The 19,334-nt window shown below is 38.8% G+C and overlaps 2 protein-coding genes across 2 annotated transcripts in view; one reads left to right on the top strand and one right to left on the bottom strand.

The window, feature by feature from the left end:
* The window catches only part of GLS (glutaminase), an 84,081-nt gene extending 72,074 nt beyond the window's left edge, over window positions 1–12,007 (top strand). Inside the window, exons 15-18 of the mRNA XM_037728535.1 lie at window positions 4,405–4,466; window positions 5,452–5,528; window positions 5,625–5,688; window positions 9,290–12,007. Of these exons, the coding sequence (XP_037584463.1) occupies window positions 4,405–4,466; window positions 5,452–5,528; window positions 5,625–5,688; window positions 9,290–9,446 (360 nt within the window). The 3' untranslated portion in view covers window positions 9,447–12,007. The remainder of the gene's footprint in view (window positions 1–4,404; window positions 4,467–5,451; window positions 5,529–5,624; window positions 5,689–9,289) is intronic.
* Window positions 12,008–15,565: 3,558 nt separating this feature from the next.
* Window positions 15,566–19,334, bottom strand: part of STAT1 (signal transducer and activator of transcription 1) — a 42,975-nt gene continuing 39,206 nt past the window's right edge. Inside the window, exon 25 of the mRNA XM_017500682.2 lies at window positions 15,566–17,171. Within this exon, the coding sequence (XP_017356171.1) occupies window positions 17,157–17,171 (15 nt within the window). The 3' untranslated portion in view covers window positions 15,566–17,156. The remainder of the gene's footprint in view (window positions 17,172–19,334) is intronic.

The raw sequence follows: 19,334 nt of genomic DNA, 5'->3' as shown, positions 1-19,334 counted from the left end.
TTCACCATGTTGACCAGGATGGTCTCGATCTCTTGACCTCGTGATCCACCCGCCTCGGCCTCCCAAAGTGCTGGGATTACAGGCTTGAGCCACCATGCCCGGCTGATTTTGAAGTTCTTGATACTTCCCTGGTTAAAAGCTTTTAGTGATTAGAGCAATGTTTTGAGAATATGATTAGAAGTATGTGGAGAGGTTTTGGAGGGTGGAAGAAGGACCAGAAGCAGATGCACCAGTAATGATTGAATAAATCTTGTAATTATTTTCAAATATGTAAAAGTTAAGGGAGATGGGCTGGGCACAGGAGCTCACACCTGTAATCCCAACTCTTTGAGAGGCCGAGGTAGGCAGATTGCTTGAGGTCAGGAGTTCCGGACCAGCCTGGACAACCTGGTGAAACCCTGTCTCTACCAGAAACTACAAAAATTAGAAAGGTGTGGTAGCACGTGCCTGTAATCCCAGCTACTCTAGAGGCCAAGGTGGGCCTGAACCCAGGAGGTGAAGGTTGCAGTGAGCCAAGATCCTGCCACTGCACTCCAGCCTGGGAGACAGAGTGAGACCCTGTCACAAAAAAAGGGGGGGGTGCAGTTACAGGAATTAATTTTACAATTTAATATCCAAAGTTAAATATTTGATGCTTTGGGGAGAATATTCACTTAGTCAATAGATATTTAATGAGCACCTATTATGTGTGATAGACACTGAGGTATGGTGGGGAACAAAAAGACAAGTGGTCTCTTCCCACATGGAGCCTACATGTAATGAGAGAGACAAAAAAGTCTATATAAAAACATATATACTTTATTATATGTTATATATATTTATATAAGACTATATATAAATGTGGTTAAAAAGTATATAGTTTGTGTGTGTGTGTGTGTGTGTGTGTGTGTGTGTGTGTGTGTAGAGGAAAAGCAAGGTGAGGGATAAGGAGTGATGAAAAGAGGGGAGTATTTTAGAGTCTTGAGTGGAGACCTACCCAAAGGGAGGGAGAGAGGGAGCCTCCTGACTACCTGGGGAAAGAGCATCTCTAGCAGCCAGTTGTAGGCCTTGAGTGCCTGAGACCAGCAAGACATTCTAGATGGAGTAGAGCTGGAAAGGGAAGAGTGCTAGAAATGATACGTACAATGTAACCAGGAGTAGAGCCTTTAGAGTCTCGAAACCCTTGGCAGAATTTGATTTTACTTTAGGTACGATGGAAAGGCACGGGAGTTCCTTGATGTTTTTAAAAGATCCCTGTGGCAGCAGAGGCGGTGGCTCAGATGAGGCTTAAGGCAGTAGTGATAGAGGTAGTGATACGATTACAAACATATTTTGCAGGTAAAGCAAAGAGGATTTATTGATGAGCTAGATACGGGTTGTGAGAGAAATAACAGGATCAAGGAATACCCCCAGGGTCTGTATGGTGAATTTGTGTGAATTAGAAAAAGCTAACTCTGTCTCTGGTCAGAAGTACTTTTCAGTACGACTTGGTAAAGAAACTCTTCCTCCCAGTAGATGTACCTGGGTGCTAGGACACCTTGGTGGAAAGAGCGTGGGTGGTAACCTGTGTTGGCTCTGTGGCCCGGCATCCCTGTGAAGGATTCAGCCTGTACAAGCAAATGCAGCAGTGGATGACCTCTGAGTTTGTGGCCTGAGCAAGTGGATGAATCGTAGCGTCATCCCCAAACTGGGGAGACTAGAAGAGTTGCTGACTGTGAGTGGTGACAGAACAAAGCAAATTCTGTTTTGGGTATAAGTCTGAGATGCCTGTTAAAAGTCCTGGAAGCAATGGCAAGTAGGCAGACAGTTCTGAACTGGAGCCAGGTGGGAAGCTGGCAGGGCTCTTGCTGTTTTTGGGTTTGAAATGACTATTAAGTGGAGCTGTAGGACTGGAGCTTAGGAGCAAAGATTTAGATTAAAGTTGGGGAAGTCAATCTGCGCAGAGGAATAGAAATCCTTTGAGGGACATTATATTGAAAAACAAGAAGATTGGAACTGCCTTGGGAGTATTACTAGACAGTGGAAAGTGGGTAATGAATCTGCAAAGCAGGAAACAGGAGGAAGATCAGGTTGATGCAGCAGCATGGAAGGCAAGTCGTGACAGGGTGGAGAGTGCTGGGGAGATCTGAAGGAATTGGGGCTTAGGAAGCTGCTGGAGCTTCGGAGAGCACTATTTAGAGTTAACAATGAGTGTGTAGGTAATTTTCAGGGAATTAAAAATATACTTTCAGGAAATATGCACTGAAGGGAGAACAGTAGGGTCAAGTGTTGGTTTTTCAAAATAGGGTGAAGTTGTGTCTGTTTTAAGGTAAACTAAGGGAACCAGGGAAGAGGAAAAGTTAAAGATGCTAGCAACAAAGGGGATCGGTAAGGGAACAAGAGCAGGGGATCTGGAGAGTAAGTGTTTGAAGGAATAGATTAAAAAATGAGTCTCAGAAATGAGGAAGCTTTTTGCTTTGAGAGATGAAAACAGCTTTTTATCTTTTCAGCAAAGTTGTAGTTAGGATCTTCTGTTTTTAGGGGTCTCCACTGATATTAAAGGACGGAAGAAAGTATGGCGGGAACCAAGAAGAAAAATTGTCAAACAGTAATGAGAGACCAGGTGGAAATATGGAGGATAATCTCTAATAGCCAGTCAGTATTCTGTGACCCAAGAGAAAAAAGGGAATTGAGAATTCAGAGTTGACCCCATTAAAAAAGAAAGATATTAAGGGAAATAATGGGTCATAACCCAGAAGGGTGTGCATATCAAAGTCACCAGAAGACTTTAAACAAAATTTTAGCTGGGCATTATCACGCCTATAATCCTAACACTTTGGGAGGCCAAGGCAGAAGGACTGCTTAAGGCCAGGAGTTCAAGACCAGCCTGGCCAACATAGTGAGCCCCCATCTCTATAAAAAAGAAACTATATGCATTTACTTCCTTTCCCTAAAATGTATCAAATTGAGGTATAGGAGTAGGACAACAAGAAATAGGAGAGATGTTTATGTATGCTTTTAGAACATTCTGGGTGATGCTTTTTAGTTCTTTGCTCCACCCCCATTCCCCATTGAGAAAACTGTTCTGGACTGTAGGGACTAACTATAGGTACAGGCTGGGCAGGAGTAGGAAAGGATGGCTGGGAGGGAAGCTAAATGACTGAAGGAGTAAGGGGTTAGGGTTTTTTCATATCAACACAAATAGTAATAGTAGTATTTTGGGGGTATGCTCAGCTAGTTAGGTTCCTTTACTGTAGACCTTGACAGAGCCTTTCATATGCTCACGAATCTCCAAGAGAGGGATTTAACATTTTAAGATCATATCCAACCACAGGACCCTTATTTTCGTGGACCATTTTGTGGACTAGTTCTGCAGATTACACTTTGAAAATGCTGAATGAGAGAGCTGCAGCAATGGTTAGTTCCAGTTAATTTGGAAAGTTCATGGGTTGTGGAAGGAGGAGGCCATGGTGGAAAGGGAGAAAGTCCAGACTAAGGTCTTGAAGCACAGTTCAGGGCTGTGGTTTTGTTGATGGAGAGCTGGATTACTTTCCATTCCTCCTGTTAAACTTCTGTTTTCTACCATTGAGTCCAGATCAGTTGAGTCATCAATATGAATGTCAAAGTTGCAAAGTATAAGAGAAAATGGGGAATTTATGAAGTATTAACAAATATTCTATGACCAATAGTTTAATTTCTCATAGATAGGGATGGATAAAGTCCTTATGAAAGCAGACCAAAATCCAATGGCTTTTTGGATAACTAGCCTTTTTCTCTTACCTGTAAGAAAAGGAAAGTGGATAACTGTCAAAAGTAGATACACTTTGAAATCTTGGAGCAGATAATAGAGGTGACTTAATATTTTCGGAGTTTAGAAACCTTTTAAACAGATTAGTGTCGTAAGTTCTGTGAATAACCCAATTTGTACCACCTGGGCATTGAGCTAAAGGCTATCTTTACAGTGAAGTAAAGTTTAAGATGATAATTAACACTGAATGTTCTCTCTTAAGATATGCAAAGAAGCCAGTGATTGGTGAGGACAGAGATTGTTGGCAGGGAATAGACATTTATACAGCATGATTTAGTTTTTAATAATGTAAATTTTATCAACATACAAACTTGCTCACAATATTGAGATATACAGAAGGCTTCTAAACAGTTTTCAGTTACTCCAATGATATGTTTCACAAAATTCCACTTTTGTGCCAATCAATATTATTCCATTCCTTCCCTCGTATATCTTTATTATTGAAATTTCCCTCACAATCCACTGTTAAAAGAAGAAAATACCACACATGTGCATTCTTGGACTATAGAGGTGTACTTGAGATAACTTTCTGCACGATTCAGCTGAAGTGTTCAAAGCACATGAAAATCACCTACCAGTGACAGGTGGACATTGTATGTGTTTTGCCCACGGATACCTAAACTGTCTTTTCTTCACAGGTAAAGTCAGTGATAAATCTTTTGTTTGCTGCGTATACTGGAGATGTGTCTGCACTTCGAAGGTATGTTTACAGGATGGATTAGCATGCGCTTTACAGATATTTTATGAAGTTGCTTCCGGGCCAGCAGCCATTTTAAGGTTAAAGCCTCACTTCTTTTTCCCTTGAATAAAAATGACGCCAACAAAATTTTTATTAAATCAGCACTTCCAGTGCCTCAGGCCTGCTGTCCAATCTTGTCCTTTTCTGCCTCCTAAAAAAAAGTATCTGTTTCCTCAAGTAGTGACTGTTCAGCTAATCTGGCTAATTAGTATCAGTGGCTTACTGGAATTGGATGATGCCTTCTCCCTGTCTACCCTCCATTCCCCATCTTTGATGTGTATGTATGTGTGTGTGTGTGTGTGTGTGTGTGCGCACGCGCACGTGCATGTGTGCAGTGGGGGAAGCAACTGGGGTGTTTGGTGTCCTGCAGATCACCAGGATTAGCAAGGCCATATACTGCTGTATACTTAAGGCCTTTTGTGTAGAGCTGTTACTGATTTTCTCTTTCCTTTTCTTTTTGCTCCCATTAAGGCCTCAAACAGCTGATTTTCAAAGTGGAAAACTGTCTATGCATCCCCTCCTTGTTTTAAAGTCTGACTAATATTATACTTGTAGACTATGAAATGTTCAAGAATGGGAGTCTTAGTAAAAACACAACTTTATTATAGTGATTAGTTTCTTGCCATTCTGAGATATAAACCTTGGTCCAGTTGTGGCATAATTCTTGATTTTTGAACAATAATGTAATAAAGCTCAATTCTGTAAGAGGTGGTTAACGTTTAATCTTACCTAAAAAGAGCAAAGCTGAGGAAGAGAGGTGAAGTGGCATTTACCCAAAACACCTGTGTACTGGTCATAAGGTCTGTACTTCCCATCAATGAGCCTGAGGAAAGATGTGGCCTTAGATAAACTGATGCAATGAATGTTAAATTAAATTTGTTTTATAAATCCAATGTGAATTAAATTTGTTTTATATACAATGAATAGCTGTTTGTACAATTTTCAGATTTGCTTTGTCGGCTATGGACATGGAACAGCGGGACTATGATTCCAGAACAGCACTCCATGTAGCTGCTGCAGAGGGTAACACAGAAACTACTCCTATCTATTTTCTTTCCAGATTTAATTTCTACTTTGTACTAAAATCTGCTTTTCTTTTTCTGGGGTGGGACGGTATAGGTCATGTTGAAGTTGTTAAATTTTTGCTGGAAGCCTGCAAAGTAAACCCTTTCCCCAAGGACAGGTGAGCACTTATGTTACTTTCTAAATATGTCAGTATTTTATTATGTAGGACTATAATAGTCAAGTGATTTAAACCCACAAAGACATTCTTGAACCTGCTATGATAGCTTACAAAGTTAATACACCTTGTTACTGCTAGATAGGTAATTCTGTCTCCCATATCCTGTTTCTTATCTAAGAATTTTTAGAAATTTTCAGGTTAGTTTATCAGTCAATACACTTATTTAGAAATTTTCAGGTTAGTTTGACTATCAGTCAATACACTGTATGAAGAAAACAATTTTTTTTTGGCATTTTGGAAATGAAAATTGGAATTTTGTCCTCATGGAGTTTTTAACTATACAGCATAGACAAGATAAACCTTTAGAGAAGCATAAATTTTAAGATGATAATTAATACTGAATGTTCTCTCTCAAAATTTGCAAAGAAGCCAGTGATTGTTGGCAGAGATTCAACATTTATATAGCCTGATTTCGTTTTTAATAATAATGTGAAATAATAATAATGTGAAATAATGTGTTACAATTTCTGGATGTGGTTGGGATCAGTTTTAGAAGGCTTCGTGGAAGTTAAATTTCAATCAGTGCTTGGGGAAGAGATGAGATTGAAGGCACAGAATGAAAAGAGGGGCCACTCTATCTGTAGGGGGAGAAATATGCCTAGAATATATTCCACTCTTCTCCTCTTTCTCCTGGTCTACATAGCAAACTTTTACTCATCCATCAGCAAATGCTGTCAACAAAGTGGTCAGGGAAATAAGAACACAGCTTGCACACATACATGGTACAGTAAACTCTATATTCGTATCCTTGGACATTATGTACTGGAGTAGAGTGGATAAATTGGTGAGTAATGAGAATAAAAGTTTAGAAGAATGGGGAAAAACATACTTGATGGTGGTTTGATATGTATAAGGAGTTTGGATTCATTTGAGAACTGGGAGCCATAATCCAGTGTGGAGCAAGTTGATTACTCTTTAGCTATATTGTCTGTTTATTAAGCGTTTTGTTTTTTTGGTTTTTGAGACTGGGTCTTGCCTTGCCATTCAGGCTGAAGTGCAAGTGGCATGATCACAGATCATTGCAGCCTTAACTTCCCCGGTTCAAGCGATTCTCCCACCTCAACCTCCTGAGTGGCAGCAATCACAGGCACACACCATGCCTGGCTAATTTTTAAATTTTTTGTAGAGATAGAGTCTTAGTATGTTGCCCAGGCTGGCCTCCAAATCCTGGGCTCAGTCCTCCCACCTCAGTCTCCAAAGTGGTAGGGATTACAGGTGTGAGCCATTGAGCCTGGCCAACAATCTTTTTTAAAATTAGGGCCTGGGTTTTGTTGCTTAAGCTCTCAGCTTGCAAGAAACGCAGAAAAGTTATGTCAATGTCTGACAAATGTTAGCAGTTTTGTAAGTGTGTTAACACTCATTACTTGACTTTATTTCTATAGTAAAAAAAAACCATGAGTAAAATGACCTTTATTGGCAGTATTCTAAAACCTCATGTAGGATGACAGTCCTCGCTTTCTCCCAATTTTAATACCCATCCCAGCTTTCTAGAGTATGAAATTGAAGAGTGTTTTCTTTCTGCGTTTACAATCCCAACTAAAATACTATAACACTATGTATACATGTTGGAAATATTACTGTGCTTTGTATATGTGTTAATTTTTTTTTGCCCTAAATTGGCCTCTAGAAATGTAGAAGTAGATGTACCTGCCTGATAAGAAAAAGTGAGCTAAGTAACTAACCTGATAACTAGATACAGGTATTGATCGACTTACCACCTATGCAACTTACTACCATTCGACTTTATGACAACAATCGCTAGCCACGACTGCTCCGCATCTGGCAGCACAAACATTGCCCAGCTGGGCGTATGACAGCGCGGACCAGCTTCCGGCAGCCCTACTATCTCCGCGTGCACCATTTCAACTGTACATATAGCCTACTCAACTTACGACCAAATCGTGTAACGACCGGTCCGCGGTCCCGACCATGGTCGTAAGTAGAGCACTAGCTGTATTCAACAAGTCTTCTCTATTTCATAGAATCAGTGTTGCCTTAAATTATAAAATTGGTTTGAGCAAAATTCGTATATTCTTTTTTTTGAGGCAGAATCTTGTTCTGGAGTGCAGTGGCTCGAGTCCACTTATGGTAACCTCCACCTCCTAGGTTCAAGCAATTCTTCTGCCTCAGCCACCTGAGTACCTGGACTATAGGCAATGGGCCACCACGCTATGCTAATTTTTGTATTTTTAGTAGAGAGGGGTTTCACTATGTTGGCCATTCTGGTCTTGAACTCCTGGCCTCAGGTGATCCTCCCGCCTTGGCCTCCCAAAGTGCTGGGATTAGTGTATTCTTTTAAGTTTATATTTTTCATTAATTCATGGAAGAAGAGTTGTAAAACAGATAATTACATACTGTAGAGGATGACTCAAATGTCTGTTTGAAACCGCTGACTCCCTAAACTAATGAAGGCCTATTCAAAGTCACTGAATTCAGCTGTTAGAGAAACACAAAGATACACGTAAAGTTTTACTTACCTGATTTTAAAAACAGGCTACCAAAATTTACCAAAAAGTATTTTAAAAATGAGACTGTTTTAAAAACCTTTGTTTCCATATTGTGACCCCATTAAGAGGGCAGAAAGTTCAGGACAGAGATGGAAAGGAAAGAAGGAAACAGGAAGTGAAACTAGGAAGGTGGTGACAGTGGCACGTGGATAGAGGGAGAAAGAGAGATCAGCAGCCATGGAGAATTTTGTAACGTAAGTAGAGAGAGATGGGGTAGGAAGACAGGCTTCACAGTTTGTGAAGTGTAAGGGAACTACCTATCATACCATCATTGACTAGGGCTGTGGGTTATGTAGTTCTGTCTCCTCTTGCAAAAGATTTACCCCTTCTGACAAGTGATTAACCACTACTGGCAACTCTTCATTTCTTCTTATTCTCGAATCTTCATCTCCATCACTCTAAATAGTACAGCCCCAGAAGCATGGAGAGGGGAGTTATTCTTCTGGTGATGTAGTGGTCCAACAGAGTCCATGGCTTCCCATCCTTACCAGAGGTGATGAAAACGGCAGTTCCTCTGGGGCCAACCTTGATCTGCCAATGTGTGTTTTAGCCCTAATAAGGTCATGGTTATTTCTAGACTTCTGAGACTTACTGTAGCTTTGAATTGACACAAACACAAATCTTCAGTCAAAGGCTAGAGTGATGGATGTTATATACCTGAATTTTCTTTGAACATTTTATTTAAAAAGAGATATGTTTGGCTTTTCGTGAAGTTAAAATTCTGGAACCCTAGAGCTATTATATCTGTTAACACAAGGACTTTCCTTAAAAAGCTCTGTCCATAAGCACTTGAATGTGTCAACATCCTTTCACAGATCTTTTCTTCCTCTCCACATCCCAGCTTGTCTTGGAGACTGCTTTTTGAATTATAAGTCCCTTTCTGCATTTTTATTATTAATTTTTATTTGTAAAATCGCTAAAATGGCTAAATTTGATTGGCTATTTAACCCGCATTTAAAATCTAGCAATGTGGGGTGGTCGTTTTTGTACAGAAGTTACCTAATGACCCTGCCCATGCTGTGCTACTTGCTTAGGTGGAACAACACTCCCATGGATGAAGCACTGCACTTTGGACATCATGATGTATTTAAAATTCTCCAAGAATACCAAGTCCAGTACACACCTCAAGGAGATTCTGACAACGGGAAGGAGAATCAAACCGTCCATAAGAATCTTGATGGATTGTTGTAATGGTCTTAAATCCCAAGATTTAAATCACTTACCTATTTAATTGTGGAAAATGATTATGAAGAACATGTGTATTTCTATCTGGTAGTGATGTACATTTTACATTTGTCATTTCAGTGTTACTGGAGTTTTCTTCATTGTGCGCACAGGACAAATCTGATCTCTTTGGGAAAAAATAGAAATAAAACAATCTCCCTCCATAATGTGAGCAATATTACCTCGTGCATTGTATAATTTGATGTAAAAGAAATAGTTACCAATGCTAGCTTAATTGTGTGGTCTTCCATGATTTGTGTTTTGTGAATTTTCAGTTTATGGTGATGATCTGCTGATATGCATTTATAAATTAAGCTCTGTTGTACAGTCGTTCAAATGGGTCAAGTTTGCCTTTAGAAGCAAATAGTGTGATTTTCAAGACTTCAAATACAGATTTAGTTTGAGTGTTTGAACAACTACATGCACTTATGGTTGTGTGTTTAAAGTGTCTCTCTCTCTCACCCTAGCTTCACGATGTGACTCTTAAAAAACTATAATAGTTAACAACTGTTAATAAGATACCAATTCTGATTAGACTTTATCAGGGAATCTGTTTAAGATGTTTGGTGACCAAAACATATGTGTGAATGTAGTTATAATACTTTAAAAAAATTTTCCTTTTTCTATATCCCCTTAGTCCAGCCTCTCTTCTCAGACATTAAGCTATCTGCCTCTTTCCTTTAGCTGGGAAAGTGAGTGCTGGCATACTATGCAGTTTTCATGTTTTCCATAGTAAGTCCAAAAATGCCTCCTATTTCTGGCATCAGAACTTTGCCATTTGTCTACAAAAGAACCAGAGACAAAATTACTAAGTATAAATTAGTCAAATTTATCAGTTTAAAAAATGAAGGGATGTGCAACTGCAGATCTTTAAGATTTTTTTTTTTTTTTTTTTTTAGCTTCTAGGGTAAATATAAATTCAGAAATATTCTAAGCTACCAAAGTTATCCTGATAGTATGGGAACTGCTACAACTAATGTTTGTTTCCAAGCCTGTCATTAAGAGTCTGCATCAAGAGATTTGTCCTCCTTGGGGGACTACTGGATCATTCCAGATTTCTTGTGATTCTCTATTGTGTAATTCTTGGTGGGCTCTGTAGTTTAATAAGAAAAAGGGCCATTTCATTTTAAATTGTGACCTATAATTTCTTTGTCTTGGGTTGGTAATTCAGGATTCATTTGGAAAGTAAGTAAAATGGGCTTCAAAAAACTGAAAGAACAGGATTTTCTAGGAATTGCACATACATTTCATCCTGTCATACTTCAAGGAGATAAAGTGGCATGTTAGTGAGGACTTCTGATATTAAGCACACACACATGCACACAAATGGACTTCTTTGAAGCTGTGTTTAGTGAAATGAGCAGAATTCTCAAGTACATGAATGCTAGTCATTACACATACAGCAATTTCCTTTTTTTTTTTTTTTTCTGTGAGCAGACACTGCTGCTTCCAAGCTTTACCAAGATTGATGGCACCTTACTCCAGCAGCCTCCAGGTGCTTTCATTTTACTTCCAGTCTAAGCCAGTGGCTATAGCTACTGCCCTCCCATTACCTAGATGGCACCTCCTTTGGTGAAACCACGGCCAGTGTTCCTTAGCTGCACCAGGCATGAAGCTGTTCCCATGCTTGAGCTTTCGTGGGGAGGATGGTGGGTAAGCAGTTGCCTACCCCATGGATCTAGCAAGCCGTGAAGACAGGTAGCATTTTTAAGATGCGGCACAGGAGCAGCATTATCCCCAAAGATATTACAGGGTAGACATGTTTTAATTGAAATCAACTGAGATAACTTTGCTCAAATAGGAGCCTGCTTTGTGTGATTAAAATGAAACATTAAGACAGTTCAATTGTGTGACTTGAAGATTACCAATGATTTTGAGGTTTTTCTATAATAAAAAGAGGTTCTAACCATTATTTGGGAACAAGGAGAGTTTTCATCTTTTTTCAGATCAAAATTGTCTGTAAAATCTTTTTTGTTTAATTAAATGTGCCCTTATTTACTCCTGATGTTATTTATGACTATGCGCCGATTTCTGCTTGGGCTGTTTGCTGTTGGCTGGTAATAATACATTTGTTTTAAATGCTGTTGACTGTGCTATTAACTGCTGCCGTCAGTAAACTCCAAAGATCTTTTTGTTTTGGCTTTAGTATCATACGTGCTTTTTCTGTATCATGAGAGCTGTATATGGTCATGTTAATTTAAAGCTTTATATACTTTGTTGTTTTTGCTGGTCTCATCTTTGGTAATATGCTATACCCCACTGCTGCCCGACACTGCCCTTTAGCTGCAGAGCTGGATTAGCTATTGACCATTTGATGCTGTTGTCTGTCTGGCAGGGACTGAATGACCTGATGTCAGATTTAGATTCTTCCTGGGGATTACACAGCTATGAATGTATTTGCTTCTAAAACCTCCCAAAGTGAATCTAATCTTAACACTACGAGTTGTAAGTATTCTGAAATTGGGAAACATTTATTTTAAATGCAATCAGGTAGTGTTGCTTTTTACAGCATAATAAATATATGTATCCAAAAAAAAAAAAAAAACTGTGTGAAAAATGAACTTTCTTAAAACAAGATCCAGGAACACTACTGAGCATACAGACCATGTCTGGTTTGGTTCCAATCCATTTCTAATGCCTGCCGTAAAGCTAAGTACTATGCAAGGTGTCAGATGGCGTTGCCACAATGATTAGGACAAGAATCCTGGATAGAGTTCATCTTTGAAGATGAGGGATGTGTCGGCATGTCTCTAGTCCCCTTGAAGCAAACACTATCCTTTTACAGTTAGAAAGTGCTCAGTAAATCTGTTGAATGGAACCATTAAACGTACCCTTGAATGAGAGGAGAGGTTATTTTCACAAAGCCTTGAAATTTATTTAGAGAGTTGAACCTAGTACTGCCACACTAGAATCTGAGTGTGACCAGCGGGCAAACCTCAGCTCCTAATTTACTCTGTGTGGGAACAGCATTTGCTTCCAATGCCAGAAATCCCAGGTCTTTAGAGCACTCTTTTCCTTCAGGCTGGGAAAGGTTAGTGTATAGTTTTCCAACCACAGAGAAAGTACATGGCATCAACACCATGATTGTTACATTTTCATTTATCAAAGTTATCTGTCATAAAGTAAGTTTTTGCTAGATGAGTCACTGCATTACTGGCATTTTAGAACTGCAATGAGCCAGGTACTATGCAAGGTGTCAAGTGGGGTTATCACAGTGATTAGAAGAGACATCAGAAATTCTCTAATCTAACTCACTCATAGATGAAGCTGAGACCCAAGATTGGCTATGATACAGAACTCTTAGTCCTGTGCTGTTATTCTACGTCCTCCAACACTGATTATGCCCAGTATGGATAGAATATGCATATTGGGGTGGAAGGGTGGGAAAAAAAGAATATGCATATTAGCTTATTCATATGCACTATCTCCTATTAGCTAAGGCCTCTCTCTCTGCTGAGTTTTAGGGAGGCTGAAGTGCTACCTACAATAGTAAGTCCTGTAACATATAGTCAACTTCAGCTATACATATATACATCCATAGACAGGAGCAGGACATCAGTGCAGGCGCAACAAATTTATGAATAATCCTAAATAGTGAATAGCTATTTTTGTTCTTGATACAAGATCAATTTTATTTTTATAGGACTTTTTTTAGGAGTCTGAGGAACCTTCCTAATTTTACTTGCTAATCCTCATAGTAAAAATGAGTAAATTCATAAATCATATACCAGATGGCCCAGGGAAGCAGCCCATGAATGTGTTAGATGGCACTTATAAAAAAGGCTTTTTGGGAAAGGATAATTTTATAGTTATGCAAGGAAAGGATGTAATTAACTAGATTATATGTGTTTGGGGATGAGAAAGATTAGAAAATTAAGGCAGTTTTTTAAAAAGGAGGTGTGAGATATTGTACAACAATTGGATGGAATGTTTTAAAGGGGGAGACGGGGGGGGTTTTATTTCTATTCTGGAGAAAGAACCAGACGCCAGGACTGTGTGCGCCCCGGCTGTACCCCCTCGCTTCCTCTCCAAATAGCCAATAAAAAGATGGCTATGAAGTGTGTCAGACAAGCAGTTCCCATGGCAAAAGAATATCAAGACGGTTTCAGTTATGTACAAGAAATGTGGAAAGGCTGCAAACAGACACTGACAGTAAGGTATTGAAGTGTTGTAACAGCTTTGTGAAATATAGGAGAGTTCAGAGTTTCATATTAGGTATTTGACAGCTTTCTACCTCTTAGATAGCTTTATGTTCTCTGTAGACTCAAGATAACATTAATAAACAAGTTTAAGACTGCTTAAATATGACTTTGTTGTTGTTTTTTCCTTTTTACAATAAATCAAGCAAGGTGCTTAATTTCTCAGTTAGTATAGCAAATGCATAACCCAAAGTGAGTTCACAAGAACTGGGAAGCTGAGGATTATTGAGTCAGTATCATTCAAGAGCAATATAAGCTCATCTTTAAAAGCACTAAAAACAATATTGTTTCTCTTCAGCTTTCCTAAAACTGGTTTAAATGTCATTTCTTTGAAATTGTATTTTTTAAATATAACATTTACATTATCTATAGCTTCTGGCTGTTTACATCACAAAATCTTAAGTTTTAATAAGGTGATTGCACTAGAATGTATGATCCAGTGTCTCAGAATGTCTTAAGTTCCGTAAAAGCAGGGATCTTAGCTTTTGTTTACCAGTGTTTCCCTAACATCTAGAATAATACCTGGCTCATGACAGGCGCTCTGTATAAATCTGATGAATGAATGAATGAATTGTAACTAACCAAAGGAAGCCATTCACATAAATGGTCCTTACTTTGTTAATGTCCAAATTCAAAAGGTAGGCAGAAGAGTTTTCAAAACACTCTCCAGCTTTTCCCTGTCCTTCCCCTGGGTTAGTCAGATGTGACAGAGAACTGCTTTGTTCAGTAAGACTTGTCTTCATATTCCACTTTAGCTTTAGGCAATAAATAGATTTTAGTCATTTAATGCCATCTCAGAAAACTCTTCCTTTAAAATGAGACATTTGTCCCCAGTAACACCCATAAGCTCTATGCTTATAAAACACTTTTCAAACTTACTAACACCATACTAGAAATACTCAAACACACACAGATACCCCTTAAGTTAGGATCTACTCATTGACTTCTTACAATGGTAAATTATGTAAGAATACAAACTTACACTATTAGCCAGGGCATACTTACTTTACTCCCTGGAGAGATATCACTCTCAGTGTTCATTATAAATAAACTTTATATTTCCTAGATGCAAATACGACAGATATGGAGATGAGAATAATCCTTCTGGTTCTGATGCCAGCATTCGTTATCAGGGAATAACACTATTCCACGATAATAGTTAAATACAACTTGCCAGACTATGTTTAGCTTGGTGATTATGCCTCTTCTCACACTTTTTTCCCCCTAGTACACAGTATATTTTACTTTGAGAAGGCATGGCTTTCTAGCCTTTGACATCTTTGGAAAAAAATGGCAGCTTTTTATGTGTGTGCAATAACTTCTCAGTAATAAGTCATCTAATCATGGGGGTGTGGATTTTAGATGGCTGCTTTGGGGGCAAGACAAAGTCCCATTTATCATGTATTTTAAAGTTAAAAACTGCTAATTTGGGGTATTCACAATACCCAGATTCATTTTAAAATAAGTGCTGAATTATTTGTATATTTGGAGACAGCTGTGGTTGCAAAGAACCAAAGTACTTCTTGTTTGCTTTTTATGGTACCTACCATAGCTCTTTCCAATAATATTAGTCCTCTGACCTCTTCCATTGACACATCTTAATCTGCCATGGCAATCTCGAATACGAGTAGGGCAGGTAAGGACAACATTTAGGAAAATAGTGTTATTGATCTTATTTTAAAATAAGGATTGATGTACATGAGAAAAGCATCAAACCAATTCATAATGTCAGTAATTAAAAAAATCTTTATATTAAATACTATTAATAAGAAGTTAGAATTTTAATACTTCTTAAAAGTAAAGTCTCTTGTCTAGTGCAGTAAAATGAAACCATGCCAAATTCCCAAAAGGCAAAAAGGTAACTGATAGCTAAACCTCAGCAATTAAAAACAATATTTTTTTTAATGTTGTCTTCTTTGTCTTTTGGTCATTTCAATTGGAAAAGTCAACTGAAGCTTAGGTTCTCACCATCTATATAAAAACGGAGAGAGGAGGCCTTGAATTGTGTGTTGCGCCACGGAAAGCACTGTGCATATTATATTTAATGCAATACACGTAAGTTCGCTTTAATTTTAAAACAAAACTCAAGACAACTTTATCTCCACCAAAGAAAAATACAGCATTTGCATGATAATATAGTTGTGGTAGCAACAGGGAGAAAACAAGATACAGCCACATAGACAGCAGTATGTGAAAGGGAAGAAGCTTGTCAAACCCATCTCCTCATCTACTTTTGTGTCAGTGCCAAGGAAGGAAAAAAGTACAAAAATACAGTATACTTCATGAAACATCATCCATTCAAAAAAGTGTCTAGAAAACGCACAGGAGAGAGAATGGAACCATTCGTAAATGTAATTGTCAGAAAAACACGTATATCAACGAAACATATTAAGTTCTCAATGCAGTTACATAGGAAATGAATTTTGAAATGACCTGATTCTCATATCATCTCTGGTTAATGATTCAAGTTGTCAGTTACTACTTTTTCTACTCCTTTCCCAATTTTGTGGCTAATAGACTAAATATCACCTGATAACAAAAAAGACAAAGTAGCCCATTTAAGAAACATGAATTCAATTTCTGAGTTTATGTACATCTATGATTAATTTCAACTTGGAAAAAAAAATAAGATGACTTGCCTGGAATGAATGGCTGTGCACAGCCTAACCCCTTTGGTAGAACTGTAAAAATAACTGTATGTGACCAAGATGAAAGCAGAATGTTTTCAGCTTTGGATATTAAACACAGAACACTACTTGTGAATTTGGAAAATGTACATCCTTCTATTGATATTAGCCAGTATCCTTAAGCCATGACAAACAGTAAAGCTAATATTCTCTCAAGAGACAGAATTTGAATTCATCTTTGTCTTTAAATGGTCAATGTGAAAGATGTAATAAAATACACCTTTCCCCCACCAGATGCACTATGGGTACCTTTGAAAGAGGACTGATATAATTGTATATAAACTTGGCTTTGAACTATTTCACAGGTAAAGCAAAGGAAAACTGCCAGCCATACTTAAAGCAGAGAGAACACCTAAGAATTCTCCAATAGAAATTTACCATTTCTATATCAAGCAGTTTTCTAAATAACCATTGACTTATCCAACAACCTATAACAGTTGGGCACTAACTTTATGCACAGCATTTGCTAGATGTTGCTAAACTTCTCCTTTCCCAAAGGACCCTCATTCTAGTCCGATACTTTGGATGTATCTGGATGTTTTTCATTTGTGAGACCTACTCTTCAGAAAATGCCTTTCAATTTTACCTTCAGTAAGATGCATGATGCCCTTCAGAGTAACTGATGTTTCTGAGTTAGAGAAAAATTCACTTGCTATCAACAGGTTGCAGCAAATTTGTTGGCCTTTCTTTCATTTCCCTAGAAACACAGGATGGGAAGGAACAGAGTAGCAGGAGGGAATCACAGATGAGAAGGAAAACTGTCGCCAGAGAAGACGAAAAAAATTCATGTTCTATACTGCGTTCATCTGTAAAAAGACAAAATGTGGTTAAGTTTATTATACTGATGTTGTGAAATGCAGATTCATACATTAAACATTACTGTCTATTCTAGAATGAAATAGTAGAAAGATACTTCCAATGGGAAATAACTACCATGGAATGAGAGGGCCTTCAGCATGTACTGTCTATTATCCTGGGCTAACCAAGACCTTTTATATTACTTAAGCTGATGGATTATTACTCTGCAGCCTACTGGCTTAATTTTGTGAATCCATCCAGACTACATAAAGCTTTTTGCTGTTATGCAGGTCTGGGGACAGAGAGCAACGTGGCAAATCTGCTCATGTGAAACAAGAGTGAGGAAATGCTGAGCCATATGCCAGAGGGAGAGAGGAAGGATAAGGAAATGATACATTTCCCCTAAAGGCCACTCAGTGGGTAAAATCAGTGACTGTTTCAGGTACAGGCTAGAGAAGCAGAATTACCAAGAATCCTTTCACCCTCCCCACCGGTACCTTCTGCCCAGCTGCCTTGACCAGGATAACTCATGGTAGTAAATTGCTCATCCAAAGAATACTAGCCTGCCAGTCACTTTCTGTCTGACTTCCACACTGGTCTTTCCCCTTAGACCAGATACTTTTAATTAAAGATGATTCTGTCCCCTGGCAATGTCTGAAGACATTTCTGATTGTCTCATCTGGCTGTGAGAGTGCATGTGCTTACTGGCATCTATTTGGTAGAGGCCAGAGGTGCTGCTGAACTTCCCATGAAGCACAGTAAAGACCTCCCATCCCCAACAAGTAATTCTGCAGCCCCAAATACCAGTAGCACCAAGACTGAGACACACGGCACTAGACTGGAAAGCCTCATGAGAACATTTTTTAAATCCCAAGTGCTCAATAGTGTGTAGTACATAGTGGGCTCTTAGGAAAATTATTCTGGATTGAAAAGCACAGTGAAAGTGTTGCCCTTATGTTTCAGTCTGGCTGATGTTTCAAATGTGTGGTTAATATGGTGGACTATGGGGGTAAAGAGAGGGAGGGAGGGAAAGATAGAGGAAGAGAGAAAGCCTGGATTCAGATCCTGTCATTGTGTGGCCAAGGCATATGACTTACCCTCTCTAAACCTCAAAGTCTTCATCTATCAAAAGATGATTAATAGTACCTAGCAGATAGGCTTGTTAAATTAGATGGCATATGTAAAGTGTTCACTATAGTAGATGAAAAGTAGTAGACTGTCTATTGACAGTCCTATCATTATGAACTTTGGCTAAAGGCCTCTAGCAGAGTAGACTGGTTCTATTATAGTCCCGGAGGAAAACACTGATTACATAGGAAATCCAGACTAAACAAATGCCCAAGTCACGCTGCAGAAAACACTGGTGCTCTGGCTCTCTTGGACAATTTCCTCAGGAGCCTATGGTCCTGTTGCTCCTGAGGCTACACCAGGCGTAGGTCCCTGATGCCACCCTCTTCCAGAGCTGCAACCTCCAGACTTGGCAGAAGACAGCCAGCTTGGGGAGAGCTGCTTCTGTTTCAGAGTGTACACCCTGATTCTAAGAGTGGATGCTGGATGGAAGTCATGGCCAAGGGGCAGAATAGCAAACCACTGTGGAGTCAACCGAATTTAGAGACTGATTCAACTTTTGTCTAGACTATTCAACTGCCTGTATTATAGATGCTTTTTTTCTTTTTTCTTTTTTAAATTATAGACTCTTTAGCTCTTTATGTCTTCTATGGGTTTAATGAGAGACTTCAGTGGTGTGTAGAGGGTATGTGTGTGTGTAAAATGGATTTATTTTATTCTACAAATGAAATGAATGAAATCATCTGAAATGGAATGGAATGGCTACAAGCAGGCATCCAAAGACCACAAAACTGTTTCCTGACATGTGTTCAGCATATTTAAATTGCTCTCACAGTATCGTCCTGAGAGCACAGAGAAAGCAGTCCAACTGCTTGCACAGGACTGCAGAGAGGGAACCAATCCATCTATTTTCTCAATGTCACGGGAAATAATGGTGACGACAGAGACGGAATACTGATTGCCAAATCCCAAACACACACAGGCCTCTCACCCAAAGGCATGCTGCCTTGGTCTTAATAACAGAATAAACCTAATCCTGTATAAACAGCTTCTTCAGGGTACATGTTTTGAATGGGGCAAAGATTAGCTTTTTGTGGGAGGCT

Source organism: Cebus imitator, unplaced genomic scaffold, assembly GCF_001604975.1.
Source record: "Cebus imitator isolate Cc_AM_T3 unplaced genomic scaffold, Cebus_imitator-1.0 Scaffold268, whole genome shotgun sequence".
NCBI classification, from domain to species: Eukaryota; Metazoa; Chordata; class Mammalia; order Primates; family Cebidae; genus Cebus; species Cebus imitator.
This window is presented reverse-complemented; position numbering and strand designations above follow the sequence as displayed.